General features: G+C 36.5%; 1 protein-coding gene across 9 annotated transcripts in view; it reads left to right on the plus strand.

Moving 5' to 3' along the window:
• LOC100116847 (glutamate [NMDA] receptor subunit 1) overlaps nt 1-19,110 on the plus strand; it is a 362,784-nt gene that overhangs the window by 183,076 nt on the left and 160,598 nt on the right. For all 9 annotated transcript variants that reach the window (XM_032602127.1, XM_031930196.1, XM_031930197.1 and 6 more), the window contains one exon: nt 4,678-4,791. In XM_032602127.1, coding sequence (XP_032458018.1) covers nt 4,678-4,791 — 114 coding nt within the window. The remainder of the gene's footprint in view (nt 1-4,677; nt 4,792-19,110) is intronic.

Consider the following 19,110-nt stretch of genomic DNA (forward strand, 5'->3'; position numbering starts at 1 on the left):
GCTGCTTAGGGCTGCTGTCACCACTCCTGAGGATGTTTGAAAGTGCCGGGTCAGGAGTCCCGGGTAAGAAAGTCGTAGAATGGACTCCTTCTCCAAGCCGGTATATCCGCTCTTCGATTTTATAAGTATAATCCTGTATTATACTTATTTTGCCAATTGGATGGAATCGTATTAAATAGTCGTAAGACTATTTATTTTGTAGCAGTAAGCAAACGAAAAAATAGCGTAATAATTCTAAGCTTTAATACTCGAAAATGAAACTCAAGGATTAAAAAGGTTAAAGTATACTGTGAAATTTATTCAAGCGAAAATTATAAAGTGACTGCTCAGTTCGAGCTCTAGTTGAGGACTGCCGCACTGTCTGCTTCAGTGCGACCGGCAGTGAGTAGGTGGTGGTGGGTGTAGGCGGAGCTGGTTCGGCATTGGTGTCGCCATGGATACTGCAATGGCTGCTTGTGACGTAGGCTTCTTCTGGTTGGTCGTCGTTATTCTAATGTCGGGACTATGAGTCGGATGAACTCATCTTCCGTTGCATCATGCTTGGCTCTTGATTTCAGTCGAAGTATATATGAAGTATAAACGTTATTGAATCGTGATATAAAATATACAAACAGTTTTTTGAGCCGCCGCCGCCGCCGCTTGATGACATTTTAAGGCTTGGGCGTGAGAGCGAGTTCGTTGCTATACGCAGATAGCATATTACAAAGAAATGACGTGCGTTTCGGGACATCGTATTACAAAGGAGTATACGGTCACTGCCGGATGTAAAGTCTTGGACTTATCGGTTTCAGAATACAAAAGCAGTGTTACCGGAGTTGACTATAATCGTCTTCTACTCTGTACGCCTCTTTCTTATACGCATGAAGAATAATATAGCTTTGTTCTTTAATATAAAATAATTATTATAAATTTCGTTGCGGCTTCGATGCTAAAATGTAGGTGAGAGCTTTTACATGATTTTAGTATTTTACATTATTTTTCTAACTGCAAAATTAAGGAAGATGTGGGGTCCGAAAGGCGAGGAAGGTATCAGGAGAGCAGGAGATCCAAGGAGGTAAGTGTATCGGTATTGGGAGGAGGCTGATCATGGTTTCTGTTACTGAGAGGCAGTTGTCATGGTTTCTATTAATATTGATTTCTGTAGAAAGAGTGCGTTTTTCTAATGCCAAAATAAAATGTGTTTTATATGTATGAATAATATGATTGTCTAAATTTCTAAATTTACTCGTAGCAGAGAGATTATATAAGGCACTTATGTAATGACTTAATCTAACGGGTATAATAGTAATAAATGTTAGTAAATTAATAATATATGTGTATATTGTAAGTGCGATGTTACGCAGCATGACTTGTTGATTATTCGATTTATTTATCCTCTTTGGATAATTTCTCATTTACCACACGGTAGTCGGTTACCATACGATAGTCGGTACCACGGGGTAACAACTCTCTACGGTCAAACGGATTAGCAGCTGTCGGTAAGTTATCGACACTAGTCATGGTAATGGGTCCAAATGTAGTGTATGGTTTTCTACGTTCTGATTTGAATTTAAAGTATTATTTGTCTTTTTAGAATCGAAAAAGTTTGGCTGCGAATTGGCCGACGTCACACTTGTTACCAACGGACACGCGGGGAAAAGCGTGGTGCTCCGGGCGCACCACGCATTTGTAGCGAGCATTCAGCAGGCCAACGCACGGGTGATAGCGCTGTACCAGCGGCTAACGTCCGCTTGCTATCGCCTAGCCATCACCGAGAGATCGCCGATCGGGAAATTAACCTCCTGGAGGTGACGTGCGGCATCTTCGAGGCCGCACTATAAGTTGACAAATCGCCCCGTTACAACTGGCGCCCAACTGGGTACAGCGGCATCGGGGAAATTGCGAAAAACGGTTAAATGAAATAACGCACTCATCGTAGCGGGCGAGAGGTCGCAGCGAGCGAGGGGCGCAGGGAAAACAAAGCGTTTTTACGCCGCGCGAACTGTCGTCGAGCAGCGCAGAGCTCGAACACTGTGTACAGTATGGGTTCGAGATAGATAGATAGATAGGGCTTTTATTTCGCCATCCCGGCAAAAAAAGAAAAATACAGTCAATATATACATACATAATATATGAAAATATAAGAATAAAAAACTCGATACTCAATAATAATACTAAATAAAAACTTTACATTGGTAAATACAATTATTAAAATACAGTTTTGTAGCAAAATATTACTAAAAATACCTACGAAAGTGATTCGCTACCGTCGAATACGAATGAGAGTCACAGTTTATAAATTATGCTATGACTAGAATAGATATAATTAGACAAATGAATAAGGGATAAATACATACAATAGGAGCCCTCGAGGCGAATAATAAGGGTCAAGATTAAGAAGGTGTCGACGCACTGCACCCTTGAAAGCATTATACGACGGCAGATAGCGAACGGAGGGGGGAAGGGTGTTCCAGAGCTCAGCGCCCTGAACCTTAAAAGCTCTGAGACCGATGTCAGTGCTTGCCCTCGGGATGCAAAGCTCCGGCGGTATGCCCCTAGCCGATGGCCTGGGCTGATGCTTTACAAAAAGGTCAGCTAGATAAGCGGGCTCTCGCATACGCACAGCTTTATACATTAAAAGGGCCGTATGATACAGCCTGCGGGAGTCCGTCGAGTAGGTCTTGTAGGTCATTAACGTATAGACAAAAAAGCAGAGGGCCCAGGACGGAACCCTGTGAAACACCCAGATTATTTTCAACGTAATCCGAACAACCACTCTTTTTTGGAACGACCATCTGAGAGCGACCTTGTAAGTAAGATTTGATCCACAGAAGAGCCGCCCTGGAGAAACCCATCTGACAAAGCTTGTGAAGAAGCTTCGTGGGCGAGATCGTATCAAAAGCCTTACTGAAATCAAATAGTAAAAGGGGAGTAACTCTCCTTTTGTCCAGACTCGAACGTATGTCCTCTGTAAGTTTAACCAGTACTGTCTTCATGCTATGATGTTTGCGGAAACCAGTCTGGAGGGGATCTAACATTTTATTGGCGTTAAGATACTCCATGATTTGGATATGGGCGATCTTCTCGAGAACCTTGGAAAGGAAACAGAGCAAAGCTATGGGGCGGAAGTCCGACACCGTTGAATAGGCAGCCTTCTTACCACGAGCAATGAGCTGCGCCCCTTTCCATGCCCTCGAAAAGACCCCCAAAGCAAAAGAGGAGTTAAAGATTTTAACTAAAAATTCTCCAATAGCCGGAAGAGCCATGGTGCCGCCGAGAGACGACGAGAGCGAAGAGGCGACGTGCGACCCGCCTGAAGCGAGCGCACTCGAGCAAGAGCAAGAGGTTGAGATTGTAGCGCCGGGGGGAGGCGATGCGATAGAGCAGGAGCCTGGCCGATTTGTAACGGCACCGGAAGCCGATCGCCAGGCGAGCGAGAAGAAGCGAGAGAAGGTAGGAGCCCCCCGACGCCCGCGCGGACGTCCGCCGAGGAAACAAAATCGGCGCGCAAACGTCACCGAGCGCATTAAAAGCGCATTATCCTGTGCCGAGCGACGCGCCTGCTGGCGGTACGGAGCCTGAGAAACGCAAACCTAGGCGACCGCGAGGTGCTAAGAATCATGCGAATAGAAAAAGCGAGCGTCTCGCCACGCTAGCGGGACTTTATGCGGTACTTCCTGCGAGACTTTATGCAAGCCTATCCGCGGTACTTCATGCGGTACTTCCTGCAAGACTATTCGCGGGCCTATTAGCGAGACTTTATGCGAAGCTTTCGGCAGGACGTTATGTGAACCTATTAGCGGGACTTTCTGTGGAGCTTTTGGCTGTAAGCTCATAGGCCATAGGCCAGCGGAAAAACCTGCAAAAAGTACCGTATTAAGTTCCGCTAATTGGCCCACGAAAAGCGGCGCAGAAAGCTCCGCAAGAGTCTTGCTGATAGTACCGCACAAAGTCCCGCTGATAGGCCTGCATAAAATTCCGCAGGAAGTATTGCATAAAGTCCTGCAGGAAGTATTGCATAAAGTCCTGTAGGAAGTATTGCATAAAGTCCCGCTAATAGGTCCGCATAACGTCCCGCCGAAAGCTCCGAATAAGGTCCCGCTGTTAGGCCCGTGAAAAGTACTGCAGAAGGTACCGCATAAAGTTCCGCTCTCGTGCCATTTGCCATTGCGACGAAGGGCATTAAGTGTCTGGAAAATTTATTAAAATTAGTTCTGTCTTTTAAACGAAAATCATTCGCACATGCAGATTGTCAGACTTTGCGAAAGAATTGCTCTTTTTGATCTCTTCGACTCTCTTTGTTACTCCGTTCGCCGTCGCCGACCTCCTTAGCAACGGCGCCGCGGCCGCCGCGTTCACTTCCCCTCACGCGCTTTTCTGCTGGGCGCTGTTGTGGGGGGAATTTTCTTTCTTGACTGGGAAAGTGACGGGAAAGTGACAAGCGGAGAAAAATTTTTCGGACTAATTCCCCTAGACTTAGTTTTTTACGCTGATCACGATGGTATATAAATGTTGTATTGTTTTAGAATCACCCTGTATATATGAAATTTGAGATATTTAGCACGTTATGGCAAGTAATTATTTGAGTATTAGGGTAACACATTATTACTTTGGATTGTAAGAATAATATTTGTTATGTGTAATATCGTTATAATGTTTAGCATGCTTTAATACCACTTCTTTATACATCTATTTCAGGTACGTTCTTGTATCAGCTTTACGTGAAATGAATCAGACTGAAAGTATTACAGAGGCACCTCAAGATTGTGACAATTCCGGCTTGATTTGGGAAACAGGAAAAAAACTTTTCGAGTAAGTGTTTTTAATAACATTGAAAAAATGATTTGTGACTATTAAATTCATTTTTTAAGGTTGCAATACATTAATTAGTAAAGCGTATAATTGGTAAAGATAACTATACATTAACATGTACAAAATAATATAAAAAAAAATTTACAGCTTTGATTTAGTACACACACTTAAAGTTTTATATTTATACATGATACTTTGCAAGCATAGGAAGACCCGCCTTGTTTTAGTAATCACTATATCATTAAAAAATGAAAGTTTAAGCATGTCACCGCTGCTGGTTCCAGAATTTTTCTTCCTAATTACCACTCTTTAATTTCTTCCTTGCTAGGAAAGGTATTAGAGCAAATCTTGAAAAGGCTACATTGGCTCATAGAAGTCAAGAACAAATTTCCAACTTTTGCCTTGTTTTTAGTAAAGCAAGTCTTGCACTATATTCTGTGCCCTATAACTTTTACCTAATTATATAGACGTAGGCATCATCATCTCTATGCTCTCGATGTTGCTACATCTAACACTTTACCTACTGTTCCTATCATTAGAGGCTCTACTCTCCTATTTCTTTGCTGCATATTTGATGAACTAAGATACTTCGCAAATGCTGAACCCAATTGCATGATTACAGCTTTCTTTCTTTTTGCTATTTCTTTGCAGAGAAAAAAGCTGGGTTCCATCTGGCATGCAGCCACGCAACATCGGGTTCCTCCGTACTTGAATCAGGGGTCACCCTATCCATGCTATTGCACTTGTCCTTTCAATTTCTAAGGCCTAAATACTTGTGACAGATGAAGAAAAAATGCTTCGTGGGTACTGAGGCTTTAATAGAATTTACTCAATTACTCTAGTCAAAGAAAGTATACGCAGTAGACACAGATAAGATTTGCAGAAACTCGTCGTTGCTACCGGGACACCGCGTCACTAGGGACTGGGGAGGGTTGCGTTCGGACCGGCGCATGGCGACGTCGAAGTCGAGACGAGGAAATCTTTTTGCCAAATAGTGAGGCCGACCGTTGCAATTACTGAGTAGGCCAAGGAGCCCAGAAGATAGTCGCGCCTGCGCCTTGCGGACAGCCAGCCCAGCTTAAGTCGGTACAGCCAGCCCAGTTTAAGGTAGGGCGTGACGTGGGCGCGGCGCGGGATATTCTCATGCACAAACCGTACGCACGCGTTTTTCGATTTGACGAGCTTGCGTTTAAGATCGGTAGTTAAGGCGTGCCGAAAGTACTTGAGAGAGTACAGTGACCATAAAAAATAATATATATACAAAATTTATTTTTACTAGCAAGATCAATGCGCGCTCCGCGCGCTCTGCTTTATATTAAACATTTTTATAGGTTAGAAACAAACTATCGCGCGACCCGCCATCTATCTCGTAATCTTATTGGCCAATCGACGACCAATCAGAGAACGAATAGAATGATGATTCCTCTCTTTTTTAGAGTAGGAAATAAAAAATAATAATATCTTACCCGCTATGATCTTCAAGCCTTCCTCTGTGTTCTTAAATTCCAAATTCGAAATGTCTATTATTTGAGGTGGCGTTTCTTATGAGACATTTTGAGGGGGTTTTTCTCTCGAGGGTTTTGTCTTCTATTCGGGATGCATCTTACCCACTTTCTTGGATGGTATCTGAATTGATGGTTGCTCTAACTCGACACTATCTTCGTCAATATCATCTTTTGCTAGTATTTTAGGAGGTCTTTCATCTCTTGGCAGTTTTGTCCCTTCATCTTCGACAATACCTGCATCTATTTTGGACTTGCAGTCTCTTTATCAGTATTGTTTCCATCCATATCAAGTGGATCATCTCCAGCAAGTGCTAAAAGAAGGTTGTTATTAAATAGTCAGTAGAGTAGTAGAACACATTAGAATACGCTTTTAATCATAATTAATATATAGGGTTTAACTTACACGTGTCTGATAATTCTGAAATCCTCATACTATTTGAAGCTGTTTGAAAAAACAGAGTCATAGGTGCTTTAGGTAAACCTTTCATACTATCATCAGATTCGTTGCCAAGGTTTTCAGAGTCTTCAGAAGATGAGTTTTTATCTCGTTTTCTTTTTGGTTTCCCTTTTGCAACCTCATATTCTGAAAATTCTTTCTTAGCTTTGTTCTTGATTTTTTTACTTTAACATCATCTGAACTAGCATTAGGAACTTCATCTAGCTTATTTTTTATGTCACTGACAGCATCTTCATAAGTATCTGTCAAATTATTAAATTTTATTTATTAAAATATGACCTTATGTCTAATCTGTTCTAGTATAAACTATATGACCATTTAACCCTTTTAATAAAGCGCGAGATTCACAGATACGATCTACAATTTAAAAACATTTTCGATACAGTGTGCGTAAAATGCACTTTTACGCACGCTCCGCGTGCGTTCAAGCACGTTTTCCGCCACTGTATCAAAAAATAAAGCTCGATACACGTGCGAAAAGTTGATTCTACACTTGTGAGATTGTCAAACCTCCCACGTGAGATAAACCTCCCACTCGTGTAGAATCAACTTTTGCGCACTTACATCGAAATATACTATTTAAACTTACTATATCTAAAAATTCTAAAGATGATTCAGCCTTCATTACTCAATATAATGCAAAATACTGCGAGACCTCGCGCGAAATATGACTAAAAGAAGAGACTATAAAGGAGACCGATACCTCGAGATTCGTGATTAAAGGATTAAATATACAAATTTTAGTAATTGTTTATCAAATTAAAAATGTTATGTAAAATGCCACATTTTCAAGATACGCCCGTGTCTAGCTACTCTTTAGAATAATAAAAACGACAGTAGTAACTGAAAACTATTATTTTTTTGAAAATTAGCAAACTTGCCCTTATATTTGATAAAACGTATGACATCATATTCCTCCCAACCCTTTGCGCGAGTTTTGCAACTGATTATTGCCTTCGTTAACTTGACTGGATCGGTAATAGCTGTAGGCCAGTACAAGGTTTCACAATCGTTTGATAGACAATTCGATGGAAGAACTATTTTTTTTTTACTTTCGTCAACGACAATGGCAAATGGTTTTCGATCGTCCATGGCTCTTTCTAAGAGAAGAAATAATTAAATTAAAAACAGTATTAAAGAGAAATCTGTACATGGAAAATAAACCATAAATAAAAATGAAAACAGTATTAACATTAAAATTACAAATAGTATTAAAACATTATTTTGGCTATTATATAAATATTTTTATTTTTATAAAGGTTTTCATTGCCCGCTAAAATAACTTTTTTGCCCGCCGGTCAAAAAAGAGTCACTTTAGTCCCTATTAATAGGTACGAAAAACGCGAAAATCGTTCGCGTGTTACATAAAATACATTATGGACGCAATACAAAAGTGTGGTTTATAGGATATTTTATAAATCCTGTTTCACAAGGAATTTTGAAAATCTTTGCGCGAATGAGATTACTAGGCCAATATTCAATCACGTTACATTCCTCAACAACATTAATATTTAATCTCCCACTATCAAAGTCTTCGAGCGAAAACAAATATTTCTTCTTCAAGCAGCGTTTACCTATTAAGTACAAAATGTTGTCGGTTTTGGCTATATTTAAAACATTAATAATAGTACCATCTGAAAGCATTATACAATTGTTTCTACGATCAGACACATCTATACTCTATCAATTTATGGACATTTTGCACTGTCAGTCAAATTGACGACTGTTTGTAACTGTTCCATTGTAGTGAACTTTGTCAACAGAAACGATATTCTCCATTTTTATACAATTTCTGTTAATATCTGCGATATACTTATACTCTGCAAGCCGTCTTGCGATTTGTTCCAATGGTTGTTCACCTTTTCTTACAAATTTCTTTAAAGAACAGATATAATTTTCAAACGGGAAAGCGCTAAAAGATTCTAAGGGACCATAATACTCGACATCTTTTGCTAAATGTATCAAGTAATGAACATTGAAAGACACACTTTGTTCGCCATAAATATTCTTAAAGCTATTTACAAAATGTATCAATAAAGCTCTGCATATCGAATATTTTGAACATCTGATACTAATTCCTTTTGAGATAAAATTAAAATACTAATATGCAAAAGTAAAAAATTCCTATAAACATTTTTGCTCAATACATCTTTCAGGAGCGCTGGGCCAAAATATAAAAAATGACGGAATTCAGTAGCCTTCCAAATTTTCCAGTAGGATAAGGATCTGCAACGTCTGTTGAAGTCCGAGGGTAACACAAGACTTAGATGATTTAGTCTGTCGGAAATAACAGTGATTTGCTGATCTGATAGCTTATACATTTTATTTGCTCTTCCTGTACTTCCGACCCAGTATTGTATTAACTGCTTCGTGACACCTATATATACTAAATGCATAGGGTCCAACGGAACGTTAGTTACTAGACCGACTCCCGCCAAATTATTCAGTACAGTTGAGCCCTTTTGATAGTGATCTGTGTACTCCAAATTCTTAAACTTCTCATCTGTTCTCAACCGCACGTTACAATATTCCATTAATTCTTTGACATTTGATAAGGGAAAACAAACCGAAGTATAATATTCGCCTTTTATAATGCATTTTGTACAACTGCTGTAACCAGAAGGATATTTGGTATTTAAAACGAAAGCTTTTGCCGGTGCATCGCATATTAATCCATGAATTTTCACGCTAAAGGATTTGTCGTTGCATTTATAGCCATCCTTTATTAATACAACTGCTTTCTCAACAAAACGATTTAAATGTTATCTGAATTGTTAGGTTTTTGTACACCGAAGAACATACCTACAACGTACACTCCACCGAAATTGGAATCTTTGCACAAAATTGTCCACATGCCTTTTTCCGAAGACTTGCCTGTTATCGGAGCGCCGTCAATATGAATGAAGAGGTTAATAGTGTTAAATGTATGACGTAACGCTAATGGACTTTTAATTATTTGATTTAAAGCATTACTGAAACCTAAACCTGAAGTATTAAAAGTAATTTTTTAACAGCATTTTGATGAATTTGACATTCCAGGGCCCAAGTAGCAATATCATTTACAAAACGTTTATTCTTGGCTGAATCAGAACTGCTAAATAAGTAATGAAAGTCATCTTCCCCGCAGTAATCTTCGGTATTGTCGCTGCTGTAATCCGGAATACAATCAACATCGCTATCGCTATATCGATACCCAGAATCTGAATCATTATTACTGGTCGCATCGTCATTTTCGTGCAATATCTGTTCATACTTTTCAAAGCTACATTGTGTGATATTATTTATTTCTTCAACACTTGCAACCCTTTCTACTTCCGGATTTACAACATTGCTATCCAATGTAAATATTTCTTTTTTGCAGAATAACATGTATCTTGTGAAGATGAGCTCTCATCTGAATGCAATTGAATTATTTCGCCACTGACAGAACTAATGGGATTATGTTGTCATGTGGAGCAACCTGCTACAACTTCTTGCATATCATGTACCGTCTGCTGTTTTGCCAATCGGCGCCTATGCCTTAAACTTTCAGGGACATTACCTTTTCGTATATTTGGCATCGTGTAAAAACAAACTGCAAAAAAAAAAATAATAATAATACCGTATATTTGGTGGAAGAACTATCACACACTGTTAGTGCTTTGGAGATAAATGAATCACGCTGATAAATTGAAATTTCTCTAATGTCATCTATATTTAATAGAAATAGTCATTTGTGTCATACATTTCGTCAGAGTAGACGAAAATGGTGCTATTCTAGCTTTCGAGTAGATTATTTGATTGCTTCGATTTTTGCGTCAAAAAGAGTTTTATCGGAAAATTATAAAAAATAAACATAATAGAATGCCAAAGGAAGCTTTTATTAAAAAAATATATAATTGATTAAAACCTACGTATAAACCAATTATAACATTTTGTCAGTTTTAATCGAATTCAACTAGTTTTATTTTTAAATAAAATAATAATATTTATTTTTTTTGCAAAATACTACTAATTTAATCCGATTCAAATAGACAAATTTTTATAATTGGTCTAAATAGGTTCTAATGAATTATATTTCCTTTAATTTATTAATTTACGATTAAGAAACCGATTATCATTTGAATGGGATATTTTTGGCACGGAGATTCCATGACAGTTAAAAAATGATTTTGGCGGTTACAAAAAAATATGCATGGAAGATTCCATAAATATTTCTCTAAACATTCCAGTGAAAGATTTAGGAAATAAAACTGTGCAAGATTCAATGTAATATGTATGGAAGCTTCCATGCATATTTCAAGAAATGTTCAAATATTATGTTGGAAGCTTCAAAGAAATATGTATGGAAGATTCCATAAATATTTCTCTAAACATTCCGGTGGAAGATGTAGGAAATAATTCTGTGCAAGATTCAATGAAATAAAAATGGAAGCTTCCATGAAGATTTCAAGAAATGTTTAAATATTATGTTGGGAGTTACAAAGAAATATGCATGGAAGATTCCATAAATATTTCACTAAATCTTCCAGTGAAAGATTTTGGAAATTTTGCGTCAAAAAGAGTTTTGTGAAGGATTATCGGAAAATTATAAAAAATATACGTAATGCCAAAGGAAGCTTTTTAAAATATTCCAGCAAAGACTTCATTAAAGATCCTCATAAGCATGTTTGAAAATTTCATCTAATCTTCTGGTAAAAGTTTCGATTTTCCAGTATCAATTTATTACAAAAAGGAACTTTTTTCTCAATCTATACTTTTTGAGGTTGATAGGAATTCATATATGTCAGAATATTCTGCAACTCAAAAAATTCAGTTTTGAGGTTAGAAATTCATACATTCGTAAAGATCGTGCGCAATAAGTAATAGACAATGATAGGGCTACTAGAAGACTAAAAATGTACATTTACATTTAATTTTTAAGGCTAGAACTGGCAAGTTATGAAAATGGCACGCTTTTTAAGGGGATGTCGTCCCAAAAAACACTGTTTTTCTATTACATAAAACTCTTTGCATAAAGTTTGCAAATGAAAAGCCGAGTCTGTAGCGTCGTAGTGTTAAGTTTAATGAATCGTTCGTTCTACTGAAAGAAAATTTCGATCGAACTTTTTGTTTTTCTAAAATCTTGGAAATACGAACAGATGTTTGCGCATACTTCGTCGTACTCATACGATTGCAGCGCCAACCTTAAAATCTAATTTTACATAAAACTTTTTAAATAAAGCTTGCAAATGAAAAACCGAAACTGTAGTTCCGTAGTGTTAAGATTAATGAATCGTTCTACCGAAAGAAAAATTCAATCGGTCTTTCTGTTTTTCTAGAAGTTTGGAAATACAAAATACCCCGTGGCGGATTTGCGAAGCTTTTGCGCCGAGATCACCTTAAAATTAATGCGTCATCCAGGTCATACAGGTAAACACATGCAAATACTGGATCCGCTGTCATACTTTCGCGCTAGATTCATAATTGTTTGTTCCGGACACTGTACTTCCAATACGTTTCTGCATCTTTTGCATGCTTCGTGGTACACCTATAAGTTTACCCGAAATGTTATGGAATATTTCAGAAATATTTCGGAAATATTTCATGCTTAGTGGGAGCCTGGGTTAAATACAGTAAAAAACATGATTAGTATATCACCTGCAGAAATAATTATAAATTTGTTATAATACTTTAAATTTTGTTTACATATAATCAATAAGTTTTTGGACAACTTTCAATGTATGAAAAAAAAACTTCCTTTACACACTATGTAAAATCCTCACTCATCATTGTAGCGATAAAGGTGACGTCACTTATTACCATGGCTTTTATTGAAAATGATGCATTTAATCTTTCTACAACTTTTTGTACATATTCAGAAACATTTTTGGATCCACTTAAGTAGAACAGACTGAGTTAAAAATTAGTTGAATTTTTTAAATTTCCTATTTCATGAAAATTTTTTTTTTAAACAAATTTTTTATGCTTTAAATAGATGATTCGAAAAAATCAACTTATTTTTAACTTAGTCTGCTCCACTTAGGTGGATCCAAATATTTTTCTGAAGTACAATAAATTTTAAGGAGGTTCATCTGGTACATCTTTTATCTTTTACGTGTGAAGTTTTTTTCCTTAATCTGTTTGTAATTTTTAAATCAGATGAACCACCTTAGAAAGATTATATGCATTATTTTCGAGAAATGCTGTGGTAAGTGGCTTTTATCGTTAAAACTGAGTGTGGGTTTTACACAGCACGCAAAGGAAGTTTAAAATTTTTTTTTAAAGCCCTGGTAGAAAATTGACGTGTTGTACTACTCAGTTCAGTAGCACATCGCCAGTTTCAAAGACTAATTATTTGCCGCGAATTCAGAAAAAACTGATGACTTTGACACAGAAGTTCTCAACTCAGTGTTCGGTCAGTCGCAGACACTATTTTTAATTATGGTGGCATATATGCAGTGTATTAATGTAAGGTGTATAATTTTTGGTATAGATACTTGTTTATAGCAGGCTAGCATACCAGTTTTTACTTGACTATCTTTGCTAGCTGTTCCAAACCGAATCATATGGCTACGTCGACTAAATTTGCACATAGGTGTTTATATAAAAATGTAAACCACAACACTTGAGATAAAGACCATTTGATACATTGTTTCAAGATATTAAAACAATATATCAAATGGTCTTTATCTCAAATCTTGTGGTTTACGTTTTAATATAAACACCTATGTGCAAATTTAATCGACGAAGTCAGAACAGCTAGCAAAAACAATCAAGTCAAAACTGGTATACTAGCCTGTTTCTACACAACTAAACAAGTATCTATACCAAAAATTATACACCTTATATTAATACACTGCCATCATAATGACAAATAGTGTCTGCGAATGATCGAACACTGAGTTGAGAACTTCTGTGTCAAGATTATCACTTCCAAACCTTCCTCATCGTTGTGATCTTGAACACACAGATATTTTTAATATCGACAGCCACATAAGAACATGAGCTGCAGCAGTTTTAGTGAGTTCGTGTTTAAGAAACACTAACACTACCAAATTGCATTGATAATTACTAACATATTTGTCTGGCAGCAAAGATGGATAAAAGCAGCGGTATTATGAAATATTCCACAACTCCTCCTTTTCAGTTTGCGTATCCTCTGAGACACGCATGCAATATCTGGCTGCCAAAAAGTATATCAAAAAATTAATCAACCTATTTTGTGACAAACAGATACTAACTATTATAACAATTTATTTAGATACAAATTTTAAAGAATTATCTACAAAATGCATGAAACAATAGTTGAAATGTATATCAAACCAATTTTAAACTAGAGGAAAAGATCCATAATATAAATCATAACAAATAAATTACAGAACAATATAATGTACAAACACTGTATTTTATGTGTTCAAGTGGTTAATGAGAAAGTATTTCGTTGTAAAAATAAATTGCATACAAACCTGAAAATGCAGCTATTCTTTAATGTACCACTTGCAAACTTTAAAATACATATTAATCTTTAATTAATTAAACACGTGCACGGCCTCCTTGATGTAAACGTTTCGGCGTTTCCCTCGTAAATCAGTGCACCCAAAATTGGGGTTAACCTAACAAGACGTTTGAGGTCTCAAAATGATCGTCTGGTCAAGCGCTTTTGAAAAAGTTCTGGCCTTTTCAAAAATCCAATGTGGCGCATAAAATATGGAGCCTAAAACCCACGTTTTCATAGCACATTCAACAAAAACGATAGTAAAAATGTTCTAATTTGTGAAATATCCCACCAAAAAGCATGTACAACTCATGATAGGACATATTATTGACAATGCTGACGGAATTCCAAAATCAAAAATGGCGGAATCAAAATGGTGGACATTATACCTCCACCAAACCCATTTTACCGCAACAAATGATTTTTGATCAGTTTAAAGTATCGATATGGGGGTTTTCAGAGTCACTGAATCTTATTTTAACCTCGACATTTCAAAATTCGAAATGGCGGAATCAAAATGATGGACATTATACCTCCACCAAACCCATTTTACCGCAACAAATGATTTTAGATCAATTTAAAGGATTGATATGGGGGCTTGTGAAGTAAATGGTTATAAATGTATTATCGGAATCGGTATTTGTGCACATGAATCTTATATTTTTCCGGTCTATTAGATTTAGAATTATCTGTCTGCGGTTTTTGCACTTACATTTTTCTATAGTTCTGTGTATATGCATATGCCTGCGTGGATGAAAAAAATATATAATTTAGCCAAATGAATCAATCTTTAATGACATTTTGTGCACTCTTATCAATTCTGGCTCCTCGTTCGTGGAGTTTTTACTGGTGATAAATGGTTTTCGCCGATATCATAAATTACTCTGTTCCTAGGTTCATTGGTATTTGAGTAATGCATGACTTTCAACGTTTCATTATTTTCTGGGATAAATCAATGCCCCATTTGTATATTTGTGACAGGTGGACAGTTTCGCAGGAGAAGACATTGTTGTAGGATATGAGAAAGCACAACCAACACCAAAAAAAATGTTAGAAATAACAAAATTACGGCTAGTACAGTTGAACAAGGAGTTGCCGATAAAGTAAGACTTACTCAACAACTGCCTTAAAAAGGATGTTGAAGAAAAAGTCGCCTATAAATAAAGCCGCTAATGGACTTGCTCACCAACTATCCTGAAAAAGACTGTTGGAGAAAAAGTCGCCGATGAAGAAAGCATTCCTTGAAGAAAATATTCCTTTCTATGGGTTGCTAAACGTGGGAAGGGGTTGGGGGTGTAGGTAAAAAAGAGGGATGAAATAAATCACTTGAAAGCAATAAATTCCTTTGCCACAAAACAGTTTTATTTGCTGAAGTCTTTGCACAAGTTGTCATTGGACACGAGCCGTGTACTTGCAGCATTAGGCTGTTGGAAGAGGGGCGAGGTACAGCGCTGGACCCGGCCTCCTTATGTGCCCTCCGCGACGCTACTTCACTTGTGGGTAATGCGCAGCCGCCTAGCGGCGCGCCGCGGTACTAGCGCCGCGGTGATAAGCGCTGCAGCGTGCGTGGCGTGTTCGTCGGGTTGCGCGTTAGCAGGGGCTTTTCGCGAGAGAGCCTGCGGGTGGGTTATGACAAATATCCGCCAGTTTATATTGGCCATATTGAATTTTGAAATTTCGAGGTTAAAATAATATTCAGCGGCCCCTTAAACTCCCATACCGATACTTTAAACTGATTTAAAATCGTTCATTGCGGTAAAATAGTTTTGGTGGTTGTATAATGTCCGCCATTTTGGATCGGCCATTCTGGATTTAAAAATTTCGAGGTTAAAATAAGGTGCAGTGGCCCCAAAAACCCTCATATCGATACTTTAAAGTGATCTAAAATCATTTGTTGGGGTAAAATTGGTTTGGTGGTGGTATAATGTCCGCCATTTTGGATCCACCATTTCGAATTTTGAAATGTCGAAGTTAAAATAAGATTCAGTGACCCTGAAAACCCCCATATCGATACTTTAAACTGATCAAAAATCATTTGTTGCGGTAAAATGGGTTTGGTGGAGGTATAATGTCCACCATTTTGATTCCGCCATTTTTGATTTTGGAATTCTGTCAGCATTGTCAATAATATGTCCTATCATTAGTTGTACATGCTTTTTGGTAGGATATTTCACAAATTAGAACATTTTTACTATTTTTGTTGAATGTGCTATGAAAACGTGGGTTTCAGGCTCCATATTTTATGCGCCACCTTGGATTTTTAAAAAGGCCAGAACTTTTTCAAAAGCCCTTGACCAGACGATCATTTTGAGACCTCAAACGTCTTGTTAGGTTAACCTAAATTTTGGGTGCACTGATGGTCCGGTTGACGTGAAACGTCCCATATATATACAATTATATAGATGCATGTGTAAATTTATGTCAAAAACCCCTCCGCGTCCCTCCGCACCCCTCCGCACCCCCTCCACAGCTCCTCCATAGCCCCTCCGCATCCCTCCGCACCCCCTCCACGGCTCCTCCATAGCCCCTCCGCATTTTCATGTGAAAACGTTTCAAAATTTACGTTATTTTTGGAGCTCTTTGCCCCTCCGCCCCTCCTCCGCGCCCCTCCGCCCCCTCCGCGCCCCTACGCACCCCCTTCGCTGGCCCCTCTACTAACCCCTCCGCGAGCCCCTCCACACCCCCTCCGCAAGCCCCTCCGCATCCCCTCCGTTGGCCCCTTTTAAATCAATTTTATTAATATTAAAATGATTATTATAAAACTTAGTCAAAAAGATTTCAAAAGTTCCATTTTTTTAATAATGGTATAATGATGTGTTATAATCAAATTAAGAAGATCGACAAAATTTCCTTTATTGGAAAAATGGTATCACGATGGGTTAAAGTTTAAATTGAGAAGATAATAACGACAGATTTCCACACCACCCAAGAGGTACTGTCAGAAGCACATTATAATATGGATATACAATGTGTTTCAGGCGCGTTGATTTTTTTTGTTTTTCTTAAATTATTATTTAAAAAATTCGCCAATTATTTTACGTAATTATATGACATGATATAATTATATAAAATAAAGGCTACTATGAACAATAGTTTCATTTAGTAAATAAAATTAAACTATTGATTTGGATATATATCAAGTAGAAATTATCCATTGTTAACAGTTTGAATTTTTTATATAATAATTTAATAAAAAACCGCGGAATCATCGCCTAGAGCCATATAACCACGGGAGTCTTAGATACCAGTCCACCTCCCCTAAGATTCCACCTAATACCATCCTCCATCCTGCAGAAACATATTTACTTAAAAAAAGTTTACAATCTTTATAATCATTTTAATATTTTTAATTTATGCATTTAATCTAAATAATATCTTGTTAAAATTAATGGATATTAATCAATTTGTTATCAAATCAGTTTTGTATTTAAATTACATTTTTCGCCTTTGAATTACGTAAAATATGATATAATTAAGAAAAATTAACTTTTATTAATTTTTATCAGTTAATTAATTTTACGTATTCATATTGAAAAAAGAAATTTAAATACGTAGTTAATTTGATAATAAATCTTGATTTTTTTCTATATTTTTTAACAGGACGAAATCTCAATGGAAACTTTTTTTAAGTAAATATGTTAAATAATCATTTAATATTTATAAATTAATTAGACACTATTATATCATGTCCTATAATAATATGAAATTAATTCATTATTGTTATTAAACGATCATTTATGTTTCTGTTTTGTTCTGCATTGTGTATATTGATGATTCATGTAAAATAATTTTAAAAAGAATTTGTATGCATACTAATTTGAATGTCTACAAAATGATTTTAAAATTCGGAATTGAAAAGTAGCAAGAAGTTAATATAAATACATGTCTTTTATTTGAAAAAAATCTAAAAAAAAATTGAATAATAATTTATTCTATGATCGAAAACCCTAAGAATTGACTAAACAGTTTTGAATCAAATATTTAAAATTTCATTCCAAACAATATTTTGTATTGATTCACCTGACTCATTCTGAATACGTATATTATCAGGATTTCGATATCGAGATAATGCAACATATAATTGACCGTGCGAAAACAATGGTCGTTTCAAAAAAATTCCTATTGAATCAAAACTTTGGCCTTGTGATTTATTTATCGTTATGGCAAACGCTAATATGATTGGGAATTAGTCAAAAAAATTACAATTCAACTGCACTAAAATAATTACTACATAAACATCGATAAAAATATATTAAATTTAATACTTATTTTTCGTATTAAAACCAATTGTAATTAAAAACGATTTAAATCGATAGGAATTTAATCGACCAAATGTGGCTAGTTAAACGATTAAATTCGATAGAATTAATCGATTTGAATCGAATTCAATCGCATATTTTTAGCAGGACGGCTATGCCGGGGCCGGAATGGCAGTACGACACTGCAACATACGACAGTCCTGCCATCTACGACATGTTGTACGACACTTATGACGGTTTATGTCACGTTGTTGCGGCGTTATAGTTTTGCACTTGTTGAACGACGACAGCGCTACTGTGTGCTCTCTCTTAAATAGATGTGTTCTTATCTAAATAGTTCTTAATTCTATTACTATAAGGTTAAATGAGTTTTATATTTATGGAGCAAATTATATCATTCTGTGCGTTAAAAGTATAAGCTAATGTATTTTAGCAAATTATTAATTTTAAGATTTTCCGTAAAAGCCATGAAGTCATTCTAGCAAATTGTGTAAGAACTGAAGTTGCCTTTGATTACTAATAGTGTTATTCTATAGTTGTATTTATGTGGTTTATAAGTCGAATCGTTTGTTCAATTTTAATATTGAAGTTTACACTCCATATTTAGTTAGTACTTATTTTAGATTTTAGTTTGTTTTGACT

The sequence above is a fragment of the Nasonia vitripennis genome (assembly GCF_009193385.2).
Source record: "Nasonia vitripennis strain AsymCx chromosome 4 unlocalized genomic scaffold, Nvit_psr_1.1 chr4_random0010, whole genome shotgun sequence".
In the NCBI taxonomy this organism is placed as follows: Eukaryota; Metazoa; Arthropoda; class Insecta; order Hymenoptera; family Pteromalidae; genus Nasonia; species Nasonia vitripennis.